The 25411-nt window shown below is 42.8% G+C and overlaps 1 protein-coding gene across 3 annotated transcripts in view; it reads left to right on the top strand.

The window, feature by feature from the left end:
* setd3 (SET domain containing 3, actin histidine methyltransferase) overlaps positions 1-25411 on the top strand; it is a 121429-nt gene that overhangs the window by 34150 nt on the left and 61868 nt on the right. For all 3 annotated transcript variants that reach the window (XM_055640102.1, XM_055640100.1, XM_055640101.1), the window contains exons 4-6: positions 200-348; positions 7866-7938; positions 10769-11025. In XM_055640102.1, the coding sequence (XP_055496077.1) occupies positions 200-348; positions 7866-7938; positions 10769-11025 (479 nt within the window). The remainder of the gene's footprint in view (positions 1-199; positions 349-7865; positions 7939-10768; positions 11026-25411) is intronic.

The following is a 25411-nucleotide window of genomic DNA, read 5'->3' as shown; positions in this document are numbered from 1 at the left end:
GACCTTTTTAAGCTGAAACAAATAAGAATTTAATTGCTCCATTGTCAGTACATATGACAATTAAACACTTAATTCTTTCATAGCATTTTCCAATGGCCATTACTAAATTGGTTCTGTTTTTACTTTGCTGCTTTTCCCACTAATAGGTTTTCAAGTTTGCTTGACTGTTATGGTTTTAAGTTGCTCTCTGGCCATTTAGGGTTATCGGTCATCTTTGATGGGAACAGAGAACAACACTTTGATGAACTATTGCAGTGGGCAGCTGACTGTGGAGCCTCAACAGAAGGTTTTGAAATCACTTACTTCCCAGAAGAGGGTTTTGGATTGAAGGCAACTAAAGACATTAAGGTTTGCTTTTATTTTCACCCGCTTCGTTTGATTTCCTTTCAGTAGTTTGGCCGGCAAAGATCAGTGCATTGATAATCGTGTGTAGCTGTTTTTTGTAGTTTGGAAATGACCGGGTATTGGGGGTTATGGGGAGAAGGCAGGGGAATGGGGTTTAGAGGGAGAGAGAGATCAGCCATGATTGAATGGCGGAGTAGACTTGATGGGCCTAATTCTACTCCTATCACTTACGATCTTATGATCTGAATTATTTTGTACTTGCTCATTAATCGTGACATAATAGAAACATAGAAACATAGAAAATAGGTGCAGGAGTAGGCCATTTGGCCCTTCGCGCCTGCACCGCCATTCAATATGATCATGGCTGATCATCCAACTCGGTATCCTGTACCTGCCTTATCTCCATACCCCCTGATCCCTTTAGCCACAAGGGCCACATCTAACTCCCTCTTAAATATAGCCAATGAACTGGCCTCAACTACCTTCTGTGGCAGAGAATTCCAGAGATTCACCACTCTCTGTGTGAAAAATGTTTTCCTCATCTCGGTCCTAAAAGATTTCCCCTTTATCCTTAAACTGTGACCCCTTGTTCTGGACTTTCCCAACATCGGGAACAATCTTCCTGCATCTAGCCTGTCCAACCCCTTAAGAATTTTGTAACTTTCTATAAGATCCCCCCTCTCAATCTTCTATATTCTAGCGAGTACAAGCCAAGTCTATCCAGTCTTTCTTCATATGAAATTCCTGACATCCCAGGAATCAGTCTGGTGAACCTTCTCTGTACTCCCTCTATGGCAAGAATGTCTTTCCTCAGATTAGGAGACCAAAACTGTATGCAATACTCCAGGTGTGGTCTCACCAAGACCCTGTACAACTGCAGTAGAACTTCCCTGCTCCTATACTCAAATCCTTTTTTGCTATGAATGCTAACATACCTTTTCGCTTTCTTCAGATTAGGAGACCTGTATGCAATACTACCATTCGGTGGTCTTCCCAAGACCCTGTACTGCACGTAGAACTTCCCTGCTCCTGTACTCAAATCCTTTTGCTATGAATGCTAACATACCATTCGCTTTCTTCACTGCCTGCTGCACCTGCATAATGCTGTAATGGCATCTATCATGTTTTCCATAAGAACTCCAGCTTCATTTGCAGTCCTCCATAATAAGTGAGGCTATTCCTCTGATTTATGATGCATCTAGACCCATCTAAAAAGACGTCATTTAAAAAAAGATCTTGCAAAATATTGGAACAGTGGCATGTTTTAAACTAAAAGGTTAGTTTGCTGATAGAATCATTGTTTGTATGCATGGAACACTGTGTGTGTGTGTGTGTGCTTTCCTATTGCACAACCAAATGGGAAGGGCAAGATATTATATACACACGTACGGAATTCTTCTGGGGGGGAAAGAAATGCCACTTGGAACAGTTCCAGTTGAATTATAAACTAAATCATGATGGAAATCTTCAGAAAGTATATAAAGGCTTACCCATCAATTGATAGGGAATCTGTACTGCGGTCACAATGATAATCTACAATACTCTCTCTCGAGAGACCAATTGAGAAGACCTTTTTGAGGGTGCATCAGAGTAATGAAGACACTGGAAAACTTAAATGTTTCCCTGTTTGGCTGTCAGGTTCCACAGCAAACAAGGTTGTCCGCCTGTTTCCCAGCAGGAGAATAGAGATGATTGGCGAAGAACAAGTATGCAAGTCTTTCGGAATGGTTGTAACTTGCTTATTTCCAGATCCTACTAATCAATTACTATATTTGGAAATGTAGAAAATGGGGGGAAAAAATCTTAAATATTTTTTGTTCTGTCCTTCCCTTTGTTTAGAAAATGCTCAAGATTTTGTGACATTTAATAAAGCTTGTATCCAGAAACTATTGAGCCATCATTTAGATTTACGTATACTCAAAGCACCAGAAGGAGATACCATTGGGTTTTATTGAACCTTCGTCGATAAGCAGGAAGAAAGATGAAAAACTTGTCAGGTTTAAAACCAAAACTATGAAAGCAGCAGATCATTATGCAAGATTTATTTTATAAAAAAGTATAAAATTATGAAATGAGCAACAAACAAGCTGATAATTAAACATTCAAATAAATACACAAAGTCTTCTGTTCAAACATGAAATAATGTGAATTAATCAGTCAGACAGCATCTATTGAAAGGGAAACATAGCGTGTCTTTCTGACTGAAGAACTTGAGCACTTTCTGTATAAAGCTTTTTAAGTCGACAAAATCATTGAAATACTCTTACTGGCAATAATTGGAATACTCTTTGAAAAGACAAAACAGTGGTTTTTATTTTACTTCAAATGGCGACTGCAGATTCAGAGTTTCCAAGAACTACCTATTTATTGGGAATTGATTCAAATTGAAATCCTTTATACGCTGGAAAAGTTAATGTGATGTCACAACTTGGTTCCCTGTTGAATAAACTGGGTCAGTCTATTGCCTACAAAACCTATCTAATCACAAATCCTTTAAAGTGAAAACAATGTTATCCAACATTAACCCCACAGCAGGGGAGATCATAGCATTAATGTTTGCCATGACAAAGTCCCTGGTGCAAAGCCAACTTACTCTTGCTGTAGCTGGAGGCAATAGCCAAACCAATCCTTGATGACAAACATCAAATTTTGCCAGTGAAAGGCTGAGAAGGATGAAATAATATTTGAAAGCTACGCAACGGTATGACAAAGCATAACTTGGGTCACATACTTTGTGGTTTCATGTCCATCTCATCTGTTCTGTCTGCTTGCTCCTATTTTCAACAGAATTTCAATGAGCCTCAATTCATTTCCTGTTCCTATAATTTTTTTAAATAGTTCCATCTACTTCATAAACTGTCCTTTTGATCAGAGTGCGTATAAAGTTTGCAAGTTTTTGCACATCGCAGCCTCGTGCTTCTGTTTGACTTCAACTGTTTTCATCCTGGAATTCAATATCTGTTGAGTAACTATTTTAAAAGTAGATGAGCAATATACATTTGTCTGGTGCTTTGTCTTGAGACACACTGCCAGCTCCTTTGAGCAGATATTTGTTGAATCTGTACATTGAGCATCCACAGACGCTGTCTAGCACATGCAAAAACTATCTTAAAATGGTAGTTATTTTGGAACCTGCAACCTGACACTGAGCACGTTGATGATCTCAGCCTGTCTTTATTTAGCAGCAATTAAATCTAGACCTCTTTTAAAAGGTTAGATTTTCACTGCAGTAAAGTAGAACGATGTATTTTAGGGGCAACACTCCTGTCCTTCCAAATCGAAACATTGGCTGACCTTCTGTGACCAATGCCTGTTTCTTGCAACCATTTTAATCTGATTTGTAATTCATATGTCTTGTATCAATTTAAACATTTTCCTTCAGCTTAGTGGCGTAGCAAATTAATTTGCTTTTTATCTTTGCGATTTGTATTCATAATTCTTTACTCGCAATCACTCTCCATATTAACGTAAAGCTTCTTTCCTATAACCATATAACAATTTTAGCACGGAAACAGGCCATCTAGGCCCTACAAGTCCGTGCTGAACACTTACTCTCACCTAGTCCCATCTACCCGCACTCAGACCATAACCCTCCATTCCATTCCCATCCATATACCTGTCCAATTTATTTTTAAATGATAAAATCGAACCTGCCTCCACCACTTCCACTGGAAGCTCATTCCACACAGCTACCACTCTCTGAGTAAAGAAGTTCCCCCTCATGTTACCCCTAAACTTCTGGCCCTTAATTCTGAAGTCATGTCCTCTTGTTTGAATCTTCCCTACTCTCAATGGGAAAAGCTTATCCATGTCAACTCTGTCTATCCCTCTCATCGTTTTAAAGACCTCTATCAAGTCCCCCCCCCCCTTAACCTTCTGTGCTCCAAAGAATAAAGACCTAACTTAATCAACCTTTCTCTGTAACTTAGTTGCTGAAACCCAGGCAACATTCTAGTAAATCTCCTCTGTACATTTCTACTTTCCTGTAGTATTTTTAACAGTGGCTTATTTTTATATAAGCCTTTTAACTTGAAATCTCATAAATGTGAAAATCTTATTTGAGGAACCGCATGGTTTAATTCATTGAAGTATAATTTATCACAGTGAAGGTTAGAATATATCACTAGCAAGGACTGACTGAGCCAGCATGACTTTGAGTAGGAAATGGTCTTAAATTTAATGATTTTTTTTAAAGAGGTCACCAATAGGATTGATGAAGACAGGGCAGTAGACATTGTCTGCATGGACTTTAGCAATGCCTTTGACAAAGTTCTGTTGGTATGGAAGGTTAGATAGCATGGGATAGAGGTGCACCACCGATTTACCAGCACCCTTGGTTCCTGAGCATTTCCGAATTATCTGTTTTGCCGGACCAACAGAGGTCACGGCCTCCGAGAGGAGTCCAAGGGTACCGGAACGGTCCCTCTAGGCCGCCAAGGAGCCGAGATACCGACCCACAAAGTCAGCCTCGGAAGTCGGTTATGAGAACGGATCCCTTGGATCCGCCAGGAGTTCCAGAGTTCCGGCCGCAGGGGACAAAATCGACGCACCGATCGGCTGTTGAAGTCGGCTATGGGAAGGGATCTGCCATCTCCTGCCGGGCCGTAGTTCAAGAGCCCCAGCCGCCGCCGACAGTAAATTCAACTCGCCGATTAGGCCACGGAAGTCTTGATGAGGCTGTGATCAGCCACCTCACCCAGCCTAGGCGCCATATTTTCCAGCGTATCTACTGGCCAGATTTCAAGTGTGCTCTCGTAATTTTGTCCGGAATAAAGGAAGTGCTGGATCACCAGTTCCTGGGAAATCTGTTGTGGACCTGCACTGGGTGAGCTAACCCTTTGGATATAAAATTAGCTTGATGGAAGGAGTCAGAGGGTGGTAGTGGAGGGTTGCTATTCATGACGGGGCTGGGTACACTGCCATTTGTCATTTATATTAATGCTTTGGATGTCAACATTGTTAATATGGTTAATAAATTGGTGGACGAAACCAAAACTCGTGGTACAGTCGACCGTGAAGGCGATCTAAGATTACAGCAGAATCTAGATAAATGAGGAAAATAGTCTAATGGACGGTAGATAGAATGGAAATCTTCATCATTCTGGAAAAGTTAATGTGATGTCACAACTTGGTTTCCTGTTGACGAAACAAGGTCGGTCTATTTCCTACAGACGTATCTAATCACAAATCTGTTAAAGTAAAAACTGTATTATCTAACATTAACCCCACAGCAGGGAGATCAAACGATGACGGCTAGCATTTGGTTCTAGAGAGTGCTGTGGAACAGACAGTCCGAGGGATACAGGTGCATAGTTAACACAAGTGGACAGGATGGTGAAGAAGGCTGACGCAAAAAGCTGGAGTAACTCAGTGTAGCTATTCTGGAGTTATGGAATAGGTGATGTTTCGGGTCTAGACCCTTCTTCAGAAGGCGCTTGGCCTGCTTGCTTTCATCGGCCAGGGTATTGAATACAGGAGTTGGGATGTCATGTCATGTTGCATCTGTGCAAGTCATTCGTGAAACCACCCTTGGAGTATTGTGCACAGCTTTGGAAGATATCATTAAGGGTGCAAAATTGATATCCAAGACTGTTAGTAGGACTTCAGTTAAGAGAAGCGGAATAGGCTGGGCCTTTTTTCCCTGGAGCTGAGGAGACAGAGGGATGATAAAATCGCAAGAGTCATGGAGAAGATAAATGGTCACAATCTTTTTCCCAGCGTGAGAGAGTCCAAAACAAGAGCATCTGGGCTTAAGGTGCAAGGGAAAAGCTTGATAAGGGGGCAATGGTCCCAGGAAGGGCCATTGAGGGGCAGTGGTTGCATTTTGCTAAGATAAAAGGGCCATGACCCGAATTTTTTTTTAATTTTTTTATTTTGTTTCATTCTCTCCATTTGTGTGCCTTTTTATCCTTGAACTTTGATTTGAAATAAATAATTCATAGTATGTGGGTATCAATAAAGATTGCAGGTCCTGGAAATTTCAAGTAAAAGGTACAGATCCAAAGTTCAATTATATTCTGTAAATTTACACTTTACTTAATGTGCTAAGTAAGTTGAGCTGGAGATGTGCACATCCTCGTCATTTGTTCAAATTCAGTAGCACATTTTCACATGAGCCAAGTGCCAAACAAGTCATTATTTATATGAATAAATACATGCTTAAACACGTTGTGTAATGAACTGGCCGATCAGGAATGTAAAATCAAGTCAACCCCTGCAGTCACGGCATGTTTTACTTGATATTTGATGGAAAGGCAATTGACAAATTATTTTGCATCCTGTTCCATTCTGACAATTCAAATGGCAATTTGTTTCTCTTAGCTGAGTATTGCATTGGTTTTAAACTGCAGGACCACCACCTATTTCCGGTAACTGATGGTGTGGGACGTGTGTCTCCGTCCTGAAAGAGTTAATTGTTTGCTTCTATGTTAATTACTAATTCTTTAGGTTTCTAGCAGTCCATGGTGCTTTAGAGACACGGGATGGGTATAATTAGTGGGTCAGAGGTGTATTGTTGAATTATTATTACGTGACCTCTGTTGGTTTTGTAAAATGGATAATGTGACAAGGGTGCTGGAAAATCAATGGTGTACCTGCACTTTGTGGTGAATGGGGTTGGGGATTAAGGCACAGGGATAGGACGTTAAGGCATGATGATCCCAGTTATGTCAGCTGGGATCCTTGGGTTCCCAATATTTTGAATATACTTCTCGAATCTCACTGCTGAATTGTTCTTTGCCCCTATTACCCTGTCCTCCAATTCGTTTTTCTGGAGTGTTGACTTTGTAACTAATTCCAACTTCCTAGTATGTTTATGGTTCAATGTCTTTTATGTATGGCCCAGACAAGATAGTTTGTGAATAAAGAGTACCTCTTGTATTCGGAACATGCCAGGTGAAATTTTGGCTCGCAGCTTCCATATTCAGGATTGAGGGGCCAAAGTATTGTCATGTTCATTTGTTTGCACGGTTGACTGGGTAAATTTGGCATGAAAGTACACAGCCGTTTCCTGCAACGCCATCAGATTAGTCAACTTTCTTTTGTGGAATCAAGGCCCCTGATGAGATAAACAAGGAACCACACCAGTACTAGATAATTACTGATGAAGGCAGCACAAACTTGGTGTTAACAGAATACACTATCACTGAAGGCAATAGATTTCTTGCAGTTGTACAAAAAATATGGCGGTGGCCACTTCATTGATTTTCCTCTACCCACATTTCGAACACACTGAATGCATTTATTATGCATTTGCTTCTCTTGCACAGCGAAGATGACAATTGGTAAAAGCAGAGATTAGTGCCATGCTTCTTTGAAAAGGGCATGGGTGTAGTTATTGCCCAAAATTACTATGTTGCCAACTTTTTTTTTTTGACATACTTACTTTGTTCCCGAATTTGAGTCTGAATATCTTCTTGGATTGATGAGAATCATTTCAAATGTAGGAGCATAATATAATTTGGGTTTTGCTTGTGGCTTTATCACAGCAGACTTTGGTGATGGGCTTCTTTTGTTTTTAGGCAGAAGAACTTTTTCTGTGGATCCCTCGAAAAATGCTGATGACTGTTGAATCTGCTAAAAACTCTATACTGGGTAGGTAATCATTTACTAATCTCCATGTATTTCATTGCCTGTGTCTCACTTTTTCCAAATATTTAGTCATTTATGAAACATCAAGCAGTTGAGTGCATGTGGATTTGCCTATGTTTGGTAGGGTATGGATTGCATGCTGTTCATTAAATTGGGAGGCTGTCTTTAAAGTCTGCATCTTTCAAGTCTGTTGCACCATCAGGCAGATGACAAATAGATATTCCGCTGCATCACAGGTTTGATTGTGACGGTATGTGGAGTTTGCATATTTTTCCAGGGATTCTGAGAGTTTACCTGCTTTCCTCCCTCAGCCCATAGGCTCGCAGGTTAATTTTGTGTCTGAGAATGGTCCCAAAATGAAACGTCACTTCTCCGTCATTTAGTTTTAGGAATTGGAGCAGAATTTGGCCATTCAGCTCATCAAGTCTACTCTGCCATTCAATCATGGCTGATCTATTGTCCTCCTAACCCCATTCTCCTGCCTTCTCCCCATAACCTCTGGCACCTGTACTAATCAAGAATCAATCTTTCTCACTGCTACTTTGAAACTCGGGTTCTATGGTGAAGCAGAGCCAGCAGCAGTTTTTGGATTTCCAAATTTAAACACTGCCTGCTTTCATCTGATGTGTATGTAGCATTTGTGCATAAATAAAGACTTAGTGTTAATTCCTCTCGTGCATGGAGAATTGTAGTTTTACAGCTTTTAAAATTAAAGTATTTGACACCAACTATAATTGCATGGCTGTACTAACAGGTGAAAAATTCTCTGAAACTTTGCTTCAGTATTTTTATTGTAACCGTATTCAAACTATGAGGTTTATTTTTCTAACCTCTAAAATTGTGCATAAAGTTGACCATTCAACCCATCGAGTCTCTGCTAGCTCCAAGTAGAGGAATCCTATCACTTTTATTCCACTGTTCTTTCCCCATAGCCATTAAACTTATTTTCCATCCAGTGCTCACCCAATTCTCATTTGGCTAACATAGAATTTAATTCTTAATGCCCGAGTCATTAGATACCTTTTTTAGTTGAAGATTACGAATGTCAAGTCATTTTGAGTTTTATTGAATTAGTTGGATGAAGGCTCCATTCTTGTCATTTGACAGCCTTGCATGGCTCTAGTTTTGTTAATTGTCAGTAGAGTAATTCCCCAATGGGAGTGAATATTGAGTTTAGGGATTGCAACTCCTGATAACTGTGCAGAAGCTTAGCTGTGAGGAGAACACAGATAAAATACTGAAGTAACTGTTTGTGCAGACCCATTTGTGGAAATCTGAAGCAGGCCCTTTGGATTTGTATATTAGGATTTGGATCACCTGCATTTTATTCACTGGTGTCCCTTAACACCATCTCGCATTCACCTCCATCGCCTGGCAAGCTGTACATCTATTAATAAATCCAAAAACGGAGTGTTCCAGATGACTATGTAGTCAGTTCATTGGCGTGTTTAGAATTGTGAGCATCCAGCTCTGGCCTCTGCACAGATATTCAAGCCACCTCTAAACATGGATTAAATTCGTAATCACTCTTGCGCTGTAATTAATTTTTCTTTTAAACATGTTGATGAAATCTCTCCCTGTGTTTAGTTCTGTTTCATAGTTGTTGAACTGTCACATCTCTCACAATGAACTAGTGCTTATTGGATCTGTTTTTGAAGTGGGTTGCTCTGTGATTATTTCACATTGACCACATTACATAATGTTTCTACACAGCTAGTTAGCGGAGTGGACCAATAAACAAATAAAAGACTGACTTTAAAATTTCAATAGCTTGGGTTTCCCCATGTTGAGGATCTGACAGGATGGAAGATTTGTCCAATCTAATCTCCTTCGTCTGGGATTCTGATAAGAGTTGTGTTTGTTCCAAGAATAATTTTCTAGAAGTGAGACATGAATGTATGATCTATGAGGGTGATGTGGAAATAAAGCAGACCGTTAAACTTTCAGAGCCTTAATGGTTTCTAACATCTCAGCTATCCACGGCGCTACAGGGATGACACGGTGGCGCAACAGCAGAGTTGCGGGTTTGATCCTGACAACGCATGCTGTCTGCACAGAGTTTGTACATTCCCCCTGTGACCATGTGGGTTTTCTCTGGGAGATCCGGTTTCCTCTCACATTCGAAAGATTGTCAGTTCATTGGCTCCGGGTTAATTGTCTCTCGCGTGTAGGATGGTGCTAGTGTATGGGGATCGCTGGTCGGCAAGGACTACGTGAGTGGAAGGGCCTGCTTCCACGTTGTATCTCTAAACTAAACTACCGCACCTGCGCTAAAATCACTAGCTTCCTGGATTTGATACAATTGATACATACAATTGATACAACTTATTTGTTGTCATTTGAACCTCATTGAGGTTCAAACGAGATTTGGTTTCTGCTGTCATACAAACAAGTAGAAGAACCAAGACACAACACAATTTACACAAACATCCATCACAGCGAATCTTCTCCTCGCTGTGATGGAATGCAAAGTCTTATCTCTCCCCTGCACTCCCCATTCTCCTCCCGATGTCAAAGTCAAAGCCCCCGGCGGGCGATGGTAAATAAGTCCCGCGGCCATTAAACCCGCGCGGGGCGATGCAAGGCCATAATCCGGGTCTTGATGTTGGAGCCCCCCGGCAGGCGCTAGCAAGTCCCGCGGCCATTTAAAGCCACGCCGGGCGATGTAAGGCCCCACTCCAGGTCATCCTCAAACCCGCAACCCGGGCGGGAGAAGTCGCCGTTGCAAAAGCCCCAAAAAGCGGATTTCTTGGTATTCATAGATGTTAATTAATCGCTTTATTACTCCGAACATAAAAACCAGCCTAAAATGTGTACCTTGCTTGCTATCCAGGTCCCGTGTATTCCCAGGACCGGATTCTACAAGCCATGGGAAATATCACTCTTGCCTTTCACCTGCTTTGTGAACGACTGAATCCCGATTCCTTCTGGTTGCCCTACATTAAGACTTTGCCCGTGGAGTACCATACTCCTTTGTATTTTGAAGAGCAAGAAGTACGTTACCTTCAGTCAACGCAAGCCATCCACGATGTCTTTAGTCAGTATAAAAACACTGCTCGCCAATATGCCTACTTCTATAAACTCATCCAGGTAAGTTTACCCAATGTAGCAATGTTCTTCTGAAGAAGTTCTCCATTTCAACAATCAGCTGGAGACTATTTCAAATGCATATTTTTCAATTGTGATTTGGGTTTAGAGGCACTCTTAATATTAATTACCCAATGATATATTGCCATGACATTATCCACGAATTCTGAAGTGTGGTGAATGACCATCACATAACCTCTGCACAGCAAAGTATGTATTTCTGCTGTGAAATGGGCTGAGTTCCTTTTAAAGTGTAATTTTTGCAGAAGGCAAATTACAGCCTAACCTGGGGTTAGGTAGCTATTAGTGTTATTTTTGTTATTGAAATAATGAACTGCCTTAGTATTAGTTATTGATGTAATTGGTTCTATGTTAGGGAAGAATAAACTACATCATGGAATATTTTGCATTCTAATACCTAGGGTTTTATATTTTTGAGTAAAAATAACTTGTTTGCAGTCAGAGAATGTGTGACCCCACCCTCTGTGATGGTGGCAACTGTTAAAAAGTACACACTGTGGAAAGAGAAACTTGAATACAGGGCTCTTGACTCAATAATTCAAGTCACAAGTATATTATGAACAGCTGAAGCTCCACACAGTTCCGAGAGTTATTGGTTCAAGTGGAAAATCTTTCATCTGAATTGGAAAAGCAATGTCAATGATTGTACCTTTTCGAAAGTTGGGGGTGTTTGGATATCCAAGTGGACATTCAAATTGCTCAATATATACCCGTTTACCTTTATTTGTTTTTTGTGAATTAACCAAATCTTCTCCCTATCTGTGAACCTCTCATGGACCTCCCCAAAGTTAGAAAACGACCTTAGTATGTTTGTGTGTGTTTTCTTATAACATGAATGTTTCCAACCCTGTCCCGTTGATTATTGAGGAACATCCCTATAAACATGGTGACCATGATTCAGAGACAACCTCTTTCGTTTGACCAATAGCAATTTTTGGTACGTATCAAGATTGTGCCGTGGCAGAGTTCCAAATATATTGCTTTGTTTGATAAACTATCTCCAGTTAATGAAGCAGAGAATGGGGATGATTTCCAGGATTCTAGGAGTGTCATCCTAAAGGGATATGTGTTGAGACGTCAGCTGTTCATATGTACAGGTCCACCACTGATTTTGGTGGCATTTTAGTTCCACACCCTTGCCATGTTATCTGTTTTGATCACGTAAGATTCAACCACATTCTCTCCCTGTGACCACATGGATTTCCTCTGTGTGCTCCGGTTTCCTCCCACATTCCAATGACATACGGTTTGGAATGGAATACTTCACTTTATTGTTACGTGTGTCAAGGCACAGTGAAATTCTTTGCTTGCATACCCAATCTATACAAATATGGTATGTATTACCTACCGTGCAGACACAGTTATAAAGCACGCTGGCTCCTCCTTTTATTCGTCAACCCCTTCCCCCCCGCCATTGTTTAATTGGCTCTACAAATTGCCCTCGGTGTGTAGTGGATGCGAAAGTGAAATAACTACGGGTGGGTGTTTCCCCCCCCCCCCCCCCTGATTTACGATGCTTCGACTTGCGATATTTTGACTTTACGAACAGCCAACGCTCGGCAACGGCAGTGAGCCGCATGTCACTTCCGGTCACGTGATCGCAATATATCGCAATGTGTTTTCGACTTGCGATATTTTCAGTTTACGATGGGTTTATCGGAACGTTGCACCATCGTATGTTGAGGAGCAGCTGTAGTGTGAATGGTGATCGAGGGTCGGTGTGCCCTCGGTGGGCCGAAGGACCTGTTTTATGTTGTATCTTTCAATCAATTCAATTCAATATGAGTGACTAATCTGAGTATAGAGGCCTGTATTCAGTTTTGGCAATGGCATTGTAAGCAGTGCAGTTAGAAGCATAAGATTGCAAATAAAAATAGATTGTGCTTATTGTGTGAAATCACTGTATTTATAAAGGCAAGATGAGAGTATGGTGAAAAACTAGAAACAGCGGAGGTCCGAATCTGCTGCCTAGACTCGGTTAAGCTTAAATGACTTCAAAGCCACAGTAATGCTGATCTAAACTGAGCTGTGCAGCGGCCCAGCATCCCATGGTTTCTCGAGCAATCGGGGATCTGCAATAGATGTTGGTCTCGCTAGAAATGTTCATGTCCCGTAAAAGATGAACACAAAATTGAGTTTGATGTAAATGGTTGGTACAAGTTATTGAAAAGACACATGGAATATTAATCTTGGTATCCCAAGGGTTTGAATGCAAAATTTGGGCTTCATTCAAACAGTGTCTTTTCTCTGACCTCATTGCACCTGGTTTCGGGAACAGACCTCAAAAGGAACACATGCAGATTGATATCAGATGGACACCATACATTTGAGCAGGTTTGACTTGTACTCATTGGAGTTTGGAAAGTGAGAAGTGGTGTTTTTCAAATATATTCAACACCGACAGGACTTGAATTGGACGATAAGGCATGGGAGCAGAATTAGGCCATTCAGCCCATCGAGTCCACTCCGTCATTCAACCATGGCCGATCTATTTTTCTCTTATTCCCATTCTCCTGCCTTCTCCCCGTAACCTTTGACACTTACTAATCAAAAATCTATCAATCTAAAAATACCCAAAGACTTGGTATTGATATGTGCTAACAAGATGTTTCACCTCATGGGGGATCCATAACAAGTGACGCCCTTCACTGCTCCTCGGCTCACAAGAGACAAATTATGAAAACCAGTGTAATATACCTTCGCGTTTAGTGGGTGTTGCAGTTGATTAATTGATGCCTGAAAGGATTGATCAACAACTTGCCAAGTGGGTCAATCCTAAAGAGGATTCCACTGTGCCGCCCCTTTGTGAAGTGTGAAAGAAGTTTGTTTTTCCCCGCATGCAAAAGGTTTTGGAAATGTTTGAACCTTTTTTTCTCCTTCGCCAACATTCCCTCCAACCTCCTTCCCTCTCAATTCCACTGCCTCACTCTCGCATAAAATCATTTGCCACAGATTATTATTTTTTTTTATAAGATTAGTTGATGGATAAGAATGTTGGGGGATTTAGTTAGGCAGGTCAACCGACCATGATCTCCTTTCATTAACTGATAAACTGCTTCTGCCTGTTGTATAGTGTTGATCAATACTGATGTTTTATCTTCTGCTGTTTAAAGACACAGAGTAGGATGCAGGCGGGTTTCTAAATGAGAAAGCTCTATGCCTTAAAGACGAACAAGTGGAACAACTAGAGGACAGTTGGAAGTCGTGATGTGTAGGTTATTTAAGATGATCCATCGCTGTGGGAAGAGTGACATTTTCCTTTTGTGTATTATGGTGCAAGGTTAAGTTGTGCTGATTGATTGAATAGAGGAGAACCTGATCACAACCGCAGTTCTTGAGATCATTTTGTGATGAAATATAGGAATTTACTTATTCGTGGCAACCCTTTCCCACTAATGCTCTCTCAGTTTGTCTTTTGAGAAATTGAAGTGCACACACAAAATACATCAATATCTGGTTCAGGTCACAAAGGGATACCATTGTCTTGCAATTAAAATGCACACACCGCTGCAGGAGCAACAGAAGCCATTAAAAAAAACAAAAAAACGCGAAGACATCTACAACAGTCCTAAATTTAGAAAGATTGTATAATTAACAGAATGACTGTGGGGAAAATTGGAAAGAATTTGTATATAATTGTTTGAATATGTTTTATTTAGTTTTGTGATGAAGGTAATTAGTGCTGATGAAAGTAGTTGTGTGTTTCTCCCCATAATATATAGAATTTGATTGCTTAATCAGTATCTTGCAATACTGGATTTTGTTCTACTTTGACCATTTTAGATGGGATTGCATGGGGGAAATCATAAGTGCACAAAACAGTTGAGGTCAAATGACATGCATCTATATTTTCACATTTTGTGTTTCAGGGCTCAGGGGATTCATTGGCCTGTTTCCATTTCTGCCTTCAGTGATGCACGTATTTCAGTATATAACACAATTAGAGTTGTAATTTCCAGCAAGCCAACAGTGAAATCACCTGAATTCCGTATTATCTAATTCAATTAACCAGTTTGTGTACTATTATGGACTTTGCAAGACCAATTAATGAAGTAATAATGAAGCCAAATGCTTTAGGTGTTCAGCATAATAATGCTGAAGGCAGGAATCGAGAATCGTATTATAGCTGCAAGCCTCAAGGTGTTTTTACATTGATAAAGTGCTGCTCATATCCAAATGTAACTCTCCTGACACCGCTGCCAATTTATTTGTATTAAAGGTGAATTCCACACTTCGACATTGCCCAGAAGTCAGTATCTCTTGGATCCTGAGAATCTTGTCCACGTTCAGCAAAGAGCACTCGTCTTCCATCCTGTTGGCACTTACAATAGGATTGAGAGGAGCAAAATAGAATAGAATAGAATAGAATGCAATTTATTGTCATTCAAACCTAGGTTTGAACGAAATATCATTTCTACAGTTTACACACAATCCAAGACCCACACTTAACACAGTTTTACATAAACATCCATCACAGTGAGTCTCCAACATCTCCTCACTGTGATGGAAGGCAAAGTCTTTATCTCTTCCCTTTGTTCCCTCTCCCGTGGTCCAGCAGTCCAACTGCAGTGTCGAGGCGAACTGGGACTCCGATGTTAAAGCCCCCGGCGGGCGATGGGAAGTCCTGAGGCCGTTTAAGCCACGCGGGGTGATGTTAGGCCCTGGCTCCATGTCCTTAAACCCGCAATTCCAGCGGGAGAAGTTGCCGTTGCGGAACTCGAAAAAGCGGTCTCCCACCAGGGACCTGCGAGCTCCCGATGTTCCCGTCCACCGGGTCTGCGGCCGGTGCCTCCGAACTCCAAAAGTCGGGTCGCAGCCGCACGCCACCACAGCTCTTCCCGCGCCGAAGTTGGCCAGCTCCGCGATGTCAATTCCGCAGGCTCTGCAACTGGAGCCCTCAGGTTAGTCCCGGCCGGAGGTCACCGCCGGCTCCACGATGTTAGGCCCAACGACATCCGAGACCCGACAGAGAATAGTCGGGTCCACGCACAGGGAAGAGATTTAAACGGTTTCCCCCACAGCCCCCCCACCATCCCCCACATATACACAGCTAAAAAATAATAATAAAAACTAACTCAAAGACATACATTTAACAAAACAAAAATAAAAAAAGACAGGTGATTGTAGTCGAGCCGCTGCCGTTAGGCGCTGCCACTAACCCTATAAGGTCAAGGGTGAAGATTCCAGCTACGTCGATACCATCTATAGATGCTGGGATCTTGAGCAAAATAACAGTGTTGTGGGAACTCGGCGGGTCAATCAGGACCTGTGGAGGAAATGGACAGACGACATTGGAGGGGGGGGGGGAGCTGGTAAAGAGAGATGGGGTAGGCTGAAGCCTGGAAGGTAGGTAGAAACAGGTGAAAATGGGAGAGGGGTGACAAAGGCCAGAGGTAAAAAAGAGACAAAAGAATGCCAGATAAAGAAAGAAGAGGAGGGGTGAAAAGACAGAGAGATATAAAAGGAAAATCTAGAACTGGGATTGGAGATGAGCATGTGGAGGAGAGGAGTAGAGTGATGAGAATGATAGGATAAATGTGTGTACCCCTAGATGAGGAGGGACTCCAGGAGGTGGTGGGGGGGAGGGGGGTTGATATTACTTGAAAGTGGGAAATTCAATGTACATACCATTGGGTTGTAGGCTAGCACGAGGTACCAATCTTCCACATGTTGTTGGTTTATTTTTATATTGATCTCATATGACATGTCATCTTGCCTCGGCTAAGATCTGGACCTTGTTAGCATCATTTACTTTTTTTTTTACTGGCATAGACGTGATCTGTAAAGCAACCTTTTCTATGTGGATAGACACAAAATGCTGTCGTTATTCAGCCGGACAGGCAGCAACTCTGGATAGAAGGAATGGGTGACGTTTCGGGTCCGGGCCATTCTTCAGCGTTCTAATGTGGTCCACTTCAGGTTAGCATTCTAGCAACTAAAGAATTTAGCTTATCAGCCAGTAGGATCAAACTTCAGCAAACTATAAATGGAGGTTGGGTACTTTTTGAAGATTGTTTTCCAATATTTTGAACCAGAACTTGGTTGTCAGGACATTTTGGGTCGGAACCTATTCCTTTTCACGGAAGATACTGCCTGACCCGCTGAGTTCTTGCAGCATTTTGTGTCTGTCTTTGGTATAAACCAGCATCTGCAGTACCTTCCAATGCTATTATTGTTTGGCTATACTTTTTAAAATTAATAATCTATTTAGTATCCTTTTCTAACTGAAGAGTTGACATGTTTTTGCATTTTTGTAATGACCCAGATCTCTCTCGTGAAACCACAAGCTTATAGTTCAACCACTAGATTTCAAGATAGCTTTACTTATGATCATGCATGACCTTGCATCTGAAATTCAGTAAAGGAACTTGAATGGTTAAATAAAAAGCAGAGAAAATCTCCCACTGGAAATGTGATGCTAAAAGCAGGACACGCTGGAGGTACTCAGCAGGTCAGGCAACATGTGGAGTGAAAAGTCAAGTTATTGTTTCAGGTCAGTGACCCTTCATCAGAACCTCGGCTCTGTTAAATGGTTAAGACTTGATTACCTGTAGATTTATTGGCAACTAAAAGTTTATAATTCCTGACTCATTAACTGGATGTTGCAGATCTAAATGAAGCTGCATTCTGGTGTCTAGTGCTTACAAGGGTGCACCCTTTTTCAACATTTTAGAGCTGTTTCTTGAAGAGGAAATGAAAAAAAGAGAGTACATGAGAATTATTATTCATATTTTGTAATTGTGACTCTTTGAAACAAGTAATCTCTTGATTTAAGAGGAACAATAAGGCACTAGATAAATGGAAGGATACAAAGTGCTGGAGTAACTCTTTTTAGAACCTGGAAATGTTATGTTCTCGGTTGAGAAGAAAGGTCCCGGCCTAAATGTCACCTATCCATGTTCTCCAGAGATGCTGCTTGACCCACTGCGTTACTCCAGCACTCTGTTGCCTTTTGTGTAATCCAGCATCTGAAGTTCCTCGTTTCTACAGGATAAATGGATGTTCTTGCATCCGAGAAGTACAGAACCATGTTTAAATTATTTCTCCTCCTTGTTAGGACAGGTGCCTACTTGGACTCCATTCGTATGATTGAGAAAAACCTGATGAACCTTTTTCTTTGCAGTGATGATGACGTAGGCTCTGTAGAGCTGGAGCTGAACTTGTGAGTAATGAGCGAACTCATTGAGAGAATCAAGGTTTTCAGCACAAATAATACAGGGATACTTGCATGGGATGTGAAATAGGATAAAACATTACTCTTTAAGAAACCATCTTGGTTGCAATATAGTGTTAGAGTTGATACTAAATCATTTTGTTCAACCAATCTGCTGCAATAAAACTTTTGTGTGAATGTCATAATTAAAGATGGTGCCTTTACAATAAATTATTGATGGAGGCAGTAAAAATGTATTTGCTGATCACGGCATAAGAGGCTACAAGAGAATGATTTTCTCAAAGGATTTACTATGGGTAAATCCTTCGGGTAAGGTAGCCAAATGCTAGAGTGTAGGAATAGGCTTTAAACTTGTGCGAGTATACATATTAAAATACTGACATGCTTATTGTTTTGTGTTTTGATATTTAATTTAGTGATACAGCGTAGAAACAGGCTGATCAGCCCACAGTCTGTCCTGACTAACAATCACCCCTGTACACTAGTTCTATGTTATTCCAGTTTTGTATTTGGCACACGAGGGGCAATTTTTCCAAAGGAAGTGGCCTGTCGATTGGATCTGTTAAATGATTGAAATAATTAATTGTGAGTTAATCGCAGAGCTAGACAACAGTAAAATGCCAATATTTGGCCTAATGAAAACTCCATTTCCATTATATTGTCCCTATAGTTTTGTTTAATACTTCTAATTATTATATAACTTTCAATAACCTAACTTTCTTATCCCACAATTGCAGGAAGAAAATTATCTACGTAAAACACGTGTTTGTAATTTCAGACACTCCTTCACAGCAGAAACATAAGGATTGTTAGGGGATCTAGGTTTTTCCAGAAAGAATGCATTCAGTAAAAATGAACCTGAAGCTTTCAAGATGATGAATGGTTAGATTGGACTAATGCAAGGACATTGTTTAGTGTAGAGGGAACTAGATGCTGGTTTACACCAAATGCTGGGGTAACTCAGTGGAACAGGCAGCATCTCTGGATTGAAGGAATGATTTCACTCCAGAGATATTGCCTGTCCCACTGAGTTACTCCAGCATTTTGTGCTTATCTTCAAGGGAATTGTTTAATAAATAAAATTATGACAGGCACAGGAAGTTGCTTTTTTTCCCCAGGATGGAAATATCAAATACGAGAGGGCAGAGCTTTAAGGTGAGAGGAGCAAAGTTGAAGGGAAGTTTGCCCAGCAGGTTTTTCACACACTGGTGGGTGCCTGGAACGTGCTGCCGGGGTGGTGGTGAAGGCAGATATGATAACGACATTTAAAACACTTTTGGTTAGGCAAATGGATGTGCAGGGAATGAAGGGATATGGATTATGTGCAGGCACATAAGCTGGTGTTTGGCACTGACATTGTGAGCCGAAGGGTCACGGCTGTCCTGTACTTTTAGTTTAAAGTGTGAAACCAGGCCCTTCGGCCCGCCGGGTCCGCGCCAAACAGCGATCCCCCATATTAACACTATCCTACACTCTGGGGCCAATTTTTTTTAACATTTACCAAGCCAGTTAACCTACAAACCTATACCTGTAATGTGGGAGGAAACTGAAGATCTCTGCGAAAACCCCTGCAGGTCATGGGGAGAAGTACAAACTCCGTATATTGACAGCACCTGGGTCTCCGATGCTGCGTTTGATGCAAGGCAGCAACTCTACCACTGTGCCACCGTGCCGTTCTATGTTATAGCAAAGGGTTGCAATATTCTTGGGTCGGGGCTAAAAATTTGAAATGGAAAAGGAAGGCAAGACACACAGGTATTCCAACACATGAGCAGCTGCTATTACCTGGTGTCCAACAGGTCGGTGAAGTGATCGGAAGCAGTAGCCACGGCCTTGTTGCCCGACACTGCCTAGCCTAACCCCTTCACCTTCCAAACTGAGAGGAAGAGAACGAGGGATGCAACACAATTCTGAACCGCTTTTCCTTGGCTGCAAGAAGTCACAGCCTGGGCTCCACATGGACCACACAAGAGTGGTAGCTGCCTCAATGAATCCCGGGAGACATTCACAACCACACCGCTGCTCGGTGCTCATTACATGAGCTGTCCATGCCATCCAACAAGAAGGCAATTTGTGAAGCATTTGTGGGGGGGTTTTGCCACTAAAATGCACTAATAACCTGACTTTTTAAAAAAGAATAATCAATTTGCATTCATGTCAGTCGCACATACTAATGTAGATTAATTGACAGCCCTAAATAGAACCTGTTTCCACGTAATGAACAAATAAATAACATGCTGTGTTTTCTACATGGGTAGTTCATCTTCACCTGCAAATTCCTTTCCAGTATTTTTGTCCACAGCCAGACGCCAGTGTTTGCAGCTTTCCCCTTTTTAAAAATTCTGACTTGGTGCGTTTTGACTTCTGCTGACATCTTTCCTGTTTGTAACACCAGCTGTTTTATTTATGTCCGTCTTTTCCTTGTAGTCAGGACGAGTTGCCTAATCATCGCTGCACGGCTTCCCGTGTTGGAATTCTTCAAGGTGTCTTTGAGCTCGTCCTTGAATCTTTCTTCCTCTGTTTGGCTGGTAATCCTGTCCTGTGACAAAGCTCAAAATAATGCCTGTTTTCACAAGTCATAGGAGTGGAATTAGACCATTCGGCCCATCGAGTCTACTTCAATCTCTGCCTCTTAATCCCATTTTCCCGACTTCTCCCCATAACCCTTGACACCCGTTTTAATCAAGAATTGTCAATCTCTGCCTTAAAAATATCCATTGACTTGGCCTCCACTGCCCTCTGTGGCAATGAGTCCCACAGACTAACTACCCTCTGACTAAAGAAATTCCTCCTCGCCACCTTTTTAAAAGAGCTCCATTTAATTCTGAGGTCCTCGACTCTCCCACCTGGGTAAACATCCTTTCCACATCCGCTCGATCTGTGCCTTTCATTATTCTGTAAGTTTCAATGAGGCCCCCCCCCCCCTCAACCGTCTAAACTCCAGCGAGTGGAGGCCCAGTGGTGTCAAATTCATCACATGCTGACCCACTCATTCCTGGAATCATTCGTGTAAACCTCCTCTGGACCATCACCCAAGCCAGCAGGAAAATGTTTTAGGAGAATGGGGTCGAGAATCCAAACAAGGACCTGTCCAGTATTGTTGACAAAACGTCACTTTGACCTCCATGTGGTGAAATATGCTGTTACAGGTGCACAACCTTTTATCCGAAAGCCTTGGGACCAGACATTTTTCGTAATTCAGAATTTTTCGGCTTTCGGAATGGAAGATTTTTAGCGTAGATTTTAACGGCTGGCTCAGTGGTAGAGTGCTCGGCTCATATCCGCAAGGTCGCGAGTTTGCGCCTCGATCCCGGCAGTTACTCGATCGCGAGTTTGAGTCTTCAATGTAGTTTTTTTCTTGCAGAATAGGAGAGAATAGGGAGGGTTAGGCTGGGATCATTCTCTGCGAAATAATCTTAGTGCGGGAGACAAGTGTAGGAGAGGTGTACTGACTGTGTGGGCAGAACTTTGGAAGGGATTGCCCACCATTCTCAAAAGCCGCTGTGTCTCCCTGTCCCTCCAACTCCAGAGGAATCCGCTGCCCGATGGGCCGCTACGGCGACAAGTGGCAGTTCGCCCACAGCCCGAGCTGCGCCCCCTCATCCGCAACCCGGGTTCCTCTGCAGTTGGAGCGGGGCTGGGCTAGAGTTGTTGCTGGCTGTGAGTCTCTGGGATCTCCGTGCTTGCAGTGGGCCTGGGGGTCAGTGTCCCGATGAGGGGGCGCAGCTCGGGCTGTGGGCGAACTGCCACTTGTCGCTGTAGCGGCGCATCGGGGAGCGGCTTCTGGTGGTCCTGACGTCTCTCAGCTCCTGTCCAGGGGGGTGGCCGGAGACGTCAGGACCAACAGCAACCCGCTCTCCGATGCGCCGCTACAGCGACAAGTGGCACTTCGCCCACAGCCCGAGCTGCGCCCCCTCATCCGCAACCCGGGTTCCTCTGGAGTTGGAGCGGGGCTGGGCTAAAGTTGCTGCTGGCTGTGAGTCTCTGGGATCTCCGTGCTTGCAGTCGGTGTCCCGTTGGTCCTGACGTCTCCGGTCACCCCTCTGGACTGGAGCTGAGACTGGGAACTGTACTGCCCTTGCCCCCTCCCTCTGCAACTGCAAACAACCCCACAGTTCCCAGTCTCAGCTCCTGTACAGGGGGTGGCCGGAGACGTCACAGCCCGAGCTGCGCCCCCTCATCCGCAACCTCAAGACCAAGACGCACCTTGCACACCATCAGCTTCGGTCACTACGGGGAGCGTGTTCCTCTGGAATTGGAACGGGGCTGGGCTGCTGCTGGCTGTGGGTCTCTGGGATCTCCGTGCTTGCAGTGGGCGTGGGGGTCGGTGTCCCGTTGGTCCTGACGTCTCCGGTGATTGGCACTAGCTCCGACGTGAAGACAGTGCAAAACCCCCGCGCCGGTGCAATGGGCGGGGAGCTGGAGAGGGGAGGGAAGGGGTCACACACATGGCCGGGAAGCAGAGGGGTGAAACTTAAGGGAGCGACAATTTGCTGCTGCCTGCCCGCTGAGTTAAAAAGTTCTCATGCAAGACTCACGATACACTGTGTATCGTGAGTCTACCGTGGGAACTTTTTAACTCAGCGGGCAGGCAGCAGCAGATTGTCAATTATTAACCCTCCCGCGCAATATACCCTCACCTTCTCTTTTATGAATGGGGATTTAGTTCCCCTTACTTCGAGGACCGACCGGAGGTTCCGCTGTCACCTCTGCGGGCCGCCCTCGGTGAACGTCTTCAAGGACTGAAAAAATGTCGCTATTCGGAGGTTTTCGTTATTTGGAACTTCGGATAAAAGGTTGTGCACCTGTACTTGTATCTCTCTCCAGTGAACATCTACTTAGAAGCACATGGAGACCAAAGCAAAAAGAGTAGAACTTCCCTTGCCTTATCAATCACTTGGAACACTTAAACACTTCAACATTAACATACCCTGCACATACTAGGGACAATTTTACATTTATACCAAGCCAATCAACTTACAAACTTGTAAGTCTTTGGAGTGTGGGAGGAAACCGAAGATCTCGGAGAAAACACATGCAGGTCACGGGGGGAACGTACAGAACAGCACCTGTAGTCTGCAGCAAACCCGGGATTCTGGGCCTGTAATGCAGTAGCACTATTGCTGCCCCACCATGCCGCCCTCTTGCCCCAGTTGGGCAATAAATTGTCCATTCTTCAGGACCTGATTTTGCAGATTAATGATGAAGAAACTGTCAGCATTCACTGGTATACCATGGAAATGATAAGTTTCTATAGAGGGGTGAGTTAATAAAGCCCAAAATCTGTTATCAGTGATTCCTTGTTTCAAGGGGAAGACTGTGCTTCTTGCAACAAGTAGTAAGCTACAGGAGCAGGCAGTGATTTTTGGGGGCAAAGATAAGTCCACCTCCAATGAATTATTCATAATTACAATTAGTTACAAGCAGTTCTCTCTCAAACCGCTGCTGGGAATGGTGATTGAGGCAGATAAGAAAGTGGCATTTAAGAGACTTCCATAGGCATGTGATTATGCGGTATCCAAGGTTATGGGGAGAAGGCAGGAGAAGGGTTAGGAGGGAGAGATAGATCAGCCATGATTGAATGGTGGAGTAGACTTGATGGGCCGAATGGCCTCTCTCTACTCTTATTCCTTATGATATGCAGGAAATGGAGAATATGGATAATGTGCAGTTAGATAAGAGTTGGCTTTGCAGCATGTTCAACACAGACATTGTGGGCCTGTTCTTGGACTGTACTGTTCCATGGTCTAAATACACTGAAAATATTAATTTGGGGTGGTTTGTGATTAAATATTGTGTAATCAATTTATTATTTTGCTAACTTGCCCAAAACAAAATACTTCTGTGATTTTTGAAGTTCTGTTGTAAACTTGCACATTTTCATATCTTTGTTTCCTATTATTTAAACAAAAAAATAGGAAACAAAGATATCAGTCCCAACCTAAAATTGTTTAAGGAGGAACTGCAGATGCTGGAAAATCGAAGGTACACAAAAATGCTGGAGAAACTCAGCGGGTGCAGCAGCATCTATGGAGCGCATGAAATAGGCAACGTTTTGGGCCGAAACGTTGCCTATTTCCTTCGCTCCATAGATGCTGCTGCACCCGCTGATTCTCCAGCATTTTTGTGTACCACCCTAAAATTGTCTCTTTAGTTGCTGGATGGGTGATTAAGAATTTTAAAATTATGTTATTGTGTAACTTAATGTCTCATTGTTTAGTGTAGTTTAGAGATACAGCATGGAAACAGGCCCTTCGACCCACCGAGTCCATGCTGACCAGCGATCCCCGTACACTGACATTATCCTACAAACTGGGGATAATTTATAATCTTCAGCGAAGCCAATTAACCTTTACATCCTTGGAATGTGGGAGGAAACTGGAGCACCTCGGGGAAAACTCATGGGGAGAACGTACATACTACGTTCAGACAGTCAGGATCGAACCTGAGTCTCTGGTGCTTCTTCTTATCAAGTCCACACACAAGATTAGAAGTTGTTCAGCCAGAGCTGAACACACTTCTTGGCATCTGCATACAATGGCGTCTGTCTTGTTGTTTCTTCTGCGTGGTGGTGGAAAGATTGGTGGAAACAGGGCCGTGACCCGAAGGCTCTCTCCTTCTGTATCTGGTGCTGTAAGGCAGCAACTCTGCTGCTGTTTAAGAAGGAACTGCAGATGCTGGAAAATCGAAGGTAGACATAAATGCTGGCGAAACTCACCTCCGTTCATTTCGCAATAACCAACCTGATCTCCCGGTGGCTCAGCACTTCAACTCCCCCTCCCATTCCGAATTCGACCTTTCTGTCCTAGGCCTCCTCCATGGCCAGAGTGAGGACCACCATAAATTGGAGGAGCAGCACCTCATATTTCGCTTGGGCTATTTGTACCCCAGCGGTATGAACATTGACTTCTCTAATTTCAGGTAGTCCCTGCCTTCTCCTCCCCTTCTCAGCTCCCCTCAGCCCACTGGCTCCACCTCTTCCTTTCTTCTTCCTGCCCCACCCTCACATCAGTCTGAAGAAGGGTTTCGACCCGAAACATTGCCCATTTCCTTCGCTCCATAGATGCTGCAACTCTACTGCTGTGCCGCCCCTGAGCAAGGGTTGGCGGATAAATGAAGCGTGATGCAAGCTAAGTTCTGGTCGGCAGAGTTCTGGTTGATCACAAGTCTAACTGTAGGAATTTGTCAAATAGT

Source organism: Leucoraja erinacea, chromosome 9 (assembly GCF_028641065.1).
Source record: "Leucoraja erinacea ecotype New England chromosome 9, Leri_hhj_1, whole genome shotgun sequence".
Taxonomy (NCBI): domain Eukaryota; kingdom Metazoa; phylum Chordata; class Chondrichthyes; order Rajiformes; family Rajidae; genus Leucoraja; species Leucoraja erinaceus.
Note: the sequence above shows the minus strand (reverse complement) of the source record. Positions and strands in the feature narration are given on the sequence as shown.